Consider the following 4,309-nt stretch of genomic DNA (forward strand, 5'->3'; position numbering starts at 1 on the left):
TGCTCAACCTGGGACGGTGCACAATACCATGTATCAATCTCCTGCTCCCATTCCAGGACACTGTGTGGCTTCTTGAGCTCCTTTTGTAATGTAGCAACTTGTCCAAGTTCTTCCAGCTGGGCACACTTACAGCTATGATATCTATTGCTGCCTACAGGTGCTAGGGGGAATTCCACATACTTGAGCTTGAAGGGGAAATTCTAATTGTAACTGCTCAAGCAGTTGTAATTTGTGACCAAGGAATGATCTGGCATGGAGGCCAAGAAGGCCCAACTGCAAGAAGGGGTTAAACTGTCTGGAAGCAGGAATGCCAGAGACTCCTTGCAAAGGAGTGAAGTTTCCCATGGTGATGAGACAAGAAACTGCCTCAGCACTGTCTAGTAGACCATCCTGGAATGGGAGCTCTCATGGACCCAAGCTCAGGGGCCAGCTTTGTGCAGCAGAGTTGGGCTGGGGCATGGACCCACCGCCAGGCTGAGGTGCCCCATGTAACCACTCAAGGGATTGGTGCAGGTGCAAGTGTATGTGAGGAATCGGCTTGTGTCACATCTTTGTAGACTCCATCTACAACCGTGTATTGCAGTGGGACTCTGCCCAGTGCATTGTTCATTAAATTTTTCTTTTATATTTAAGCACAAATGTGTGTTTAATTCACCTCGAGGTTGTGTCATAAAAATTCTCTGACAAGCTCCATGCAACTTAAGGTATGGACAACTATTTCAGTCCTTGGGAGGTCTCTTTGGGTGGAGCGGTCAGCATAGGTAGGCTGTAGTGCTTCCATTTTGGTTTCAGCCACAACCTTGCAGTTGCAGTGTGTGGACACCATTTTCTTTCAGCAGTTCAGAGTCTCCTTATAGTTCTTAGAAAAAGAGTCCATTTATAAAATGGTAATTATTTTGAAAGATGTCATCCTTCTAATTCTAATTTCCTGGAGACCTCAAGCTTCTGGTTAGATTTGCACAGCTGCCCGTTAATTGGGGTGACTGTCAGGGCTGCAGCTTGAGCCTGTGGGCGAGCAGAGCAAGCAGCAGCCCTATCACTGGCCGAGTGAGCAGCCCTTCCTGTATGGTCTTTTGTGTGAACTGCCTCATAAACTGCTGACACTGTTCCAAACACACACCGCTCTGCATTTGTGCACCCTGGTCGCAGTCCTCCTGGTGGCTGGTGCTCCCTTGGGGCTGGTTATATGAGGCTTCCTGTGGTTTGAACTGGCCATGGGGTCTGCCAGCAGTGCCCAACTTTCGACTGCCCCTCTTGGGTACATGAGATACCAGACGTTTTCCCCTAAACTTACCTAGTTTCTTGAAGGCATACCCCACCTATTCTTACTTCCCTCCTTGTCATCACCAGCTCATCCTATCCGTTTTCAGCAGCTGCTCAGCATATGCTCTTTCACGCAGACAGAATTTCCTTTGCAATCTGAACTCTTCAAAATAATGTGACATGGATCATGATGCCTCCTCAATCGTGCATGCAAGAAACAGGGAGGAATTAATGCATAAATACCTCTGTGTGTGTTTGTGAATATGCAGATCATAAGGACTGAGAGACCAGAGTCAGAAGAAAGATTAACAGTGGGGTTGGATGTGAGGTTGGGAGTAGATCCAGGTGGTGTAAAGGTAAATATGGCTGAGGGGTGAAGAGCAGAAGTTTACACTGACACTGTGTTTATTTACAGAGGTTGAATGAGGCGTACCTGTGTCACGTATATTTCTTTGTGGTATGTGTGTGTGTAGAGGTCCAGGAGATGAGGAGAGCATACGTGTGCATGTCAGTCTTATAGCAGAATATTTGACTGGAAAGAATGTGCAATAGTGTCCCGATCCAATGTCGGGGAAGGTTTCGATATGATCCCAAGAGCGAGATTAAGACACAAACGAGGTCAAATGCCGTATAGTCAAGAGAGTTTTTATTATCAAAAGTATCAAAAGTGGAAAAATGGTAGCGATAGGATAGAATGGAAGAAAAGGTAGAAATTAAGCAAGCAGTCGGGATAGAGTTGCAAGGATAGTCACCACCATGGATCCAGCAGCGTCCCGTCGGTCCTCAGGCCAGCAGTCGGTGGTGAGAGTTGCAAGGATGGTCACCAGCACAGATCCAGCGGCGTCTCGTTGGTCCTCAGGCCAGCAGTCGGTCAAGGAAGGTCACCAGCACGGATCCAGCGGCGTCCCGTTGGTCCTCAGGCCAAAAGGTTTTTCCTTTTAAAACATCAAGTCCTAAAAGGTTAAGTGGAAACTCCCCCACAACCATTGTCACTGTAGTGGCACTATCTTCTCCTGGCAAACGCAGGCTGACCATTGCTAATGCCTGTGGCTGAACAATGCCGAATGCATCTGCCACAAAAAGCCGCTGTTTGGAGCGTGAAATTCCGCAATTAGCAGCATCTTTAGTTTTAATAGCTGAAATCTGAGCTCCGGTATCTACCAAAAAGGTGACTGGGACTTGTCTTGGTCCCACAATGCCTGTAATTAGTAAATCACCCTGGCCGTTTTCAGTGAGCTGTCTAATATACATCCAACCTTCGCCCCCCCCCCCCCCGCTCACCACTGGAAGGCGAAGGATCTAGTTTCCCGCCGGCTCTTGGGTGGCATTTGTTTCTGATAAATCAATCAGGGAAGGTGTGCTCAGGGTAGTATTCTCAAAATCCACTTTTCTGTTTACTGGTTTATCAGGCCACGCTGTTACCAATTTTTCCAATTTGTGTGTTGGCATCCCGTCCATTAAGCCACGCGGGATCCCCTTCTGGTATCCCCGCGCCCACAGTATATTACGTTTGTTCGGGATATCTCTCCCCCCCGGCGGTTTAGCAAGGGGTGTTCTCTTATCACTCCCAGGGCACGGAACTATTTTTACTTCAGTCCGCCTCAAGCCTCTGGAGTCTGTTTTGGTGGCTGGAGGGTTAACAGGACCATATTTGCGCCCGTAATTAATTAATTCCTGGGCCACTTCTCCCCAAGAATAAATTTTCTTATCTGGGGGGCGGCGGTGCTGATCAGGCGTGAATCCTCTTGAAGCAGCCCCAACACTCTCGCCTGTATCTTTCCTTGTAATTGTATACCAATTGGTTTCAGAGAATCAGGGAGTCCCCGTATAAGGGGAGTCATTCGCTCAGGATCCACCAACATCATCATCGGGGACTCCTGCCTAGGCTCCAATTTTCGATCATACATCATCTGCAGACAAGCTGCCTTTTGCACACTCTCCACTAATTGATCAACAGTCCCCGTAATCGCGAGGGGATCTCTCCTCTCCAAGGGGTTCAAACCTCCCGCCCAATAGGCTGCCCGTTGGGTTAAAGACCAGGGGGAACGGTGATTCCCAGTAGTTAAAAACACTCCCGGTCCCCAATACCCTTCTGCCTCCTTTTCACTTAACAAAATCTGGTCACCCCCCGACAATGATACTCTCCACACATACTCCGTTTCTGACTCCTTAGGGGTTCGGCCAAATTCCTTTTTTAGTTTTGCCAAATCAGTGGCAGTATAGGGGACCTCTTTAGTTGTAACTTGGGGGAACTGGTCTTGCTCATCATCATAAGTATATTCAGTTTTGACTAAAGGTCGCAATGAAGGCAGCTCTAACTTCTCCACTCTCTCTTTTGCTGCCTGCAGGTCCTTAAAGGGGTAGCCAATTTCTGATCTTGGAGGAATTTCCTCACGGACAGTACCTGCAAGGAGCTGCTCCTTAAGAGCAATTTGCAAATGTTTCACTTGGTTCTTTTCTGCTTCAAGTTGTGCTTTTAATCCCGCCACTTGTCCCATAAGGGACTGAACAAGATTTTGGAGGGATTCAATAATTTGAGATTCTGCAGTGAGGTGGCAATCCCTATCCTCCACTGCTGCAGCCAGACTGGCTCCGAGAACGGCACAGACAATTGCTTTTCCTTTCCCTGACCGCACTCTAGCATCTTTCTGTAAAGCGACCATCCGATCAACAACGCTCTGCAGATTATACCAATTTCCCTGAGCCCAGTCTATCCCAAGCACAGAGGGTCGCGCTTTATGTTTTTCTAAAAAATCAAACAAAGCTTCTTTCCCCAAACGGGCAATTTTGCTATCACCCATCTTATACAAAGTGGGGAAGCAGTCGTCTCAGGAAGGTAGCACGTAAAGTTTCAAACACCACAAGCCTGCCCCCCTTACGTTCCTGAGAGGTCTCACGTATTAAAGTGGGGAAGCAGTCGTCTCAGGAAGGTAGCACGTAAAGTTTCAAACACCTTATAAAAAGCGGGGAAGCAGTCGTCTCAGGAAGGCAGCACGTAAAGTTTCAAACACCACAAGCCTGCCCCCCTTACGTTCCTGAGAGGTCT

At 47.9% G+C, this 4,309-nt stretch overlaps 1 protein-coding gene across 1 annotated transcript; it reads right to left on the reverse strand.

Annotated features, from left to right (window-relative positions):
* Positions 1-2,562: 2,562 nt before the first annotated feature.
* Positions 2,563-4,064, reverse strand: LOC115337203. The gene is given in 2 exon segments (XM_030005312.2): positions 2,563-3,035; positions 3,038-4,064. Coding segments are annotated over 2 exon segments (1,500 nt in total).
* Between the last annotated feature and the right edge of the window lie 245 nt (positions 4,065-4,309).

This window comes from Aquila chrysaetos, chromosome Z (genome assembly GCF_900496995.4).
Source record: "Aquila chrysaetos chrysaetos chromosome Z, bAquChr1.4, whole genome shotgun sequence".
Lineage (NCBI taxonomy): Eukaryota > Metazoa > Chordata > Aves > Accipitriformes > Accipitridae > Aquila > Aquila chrysaetos.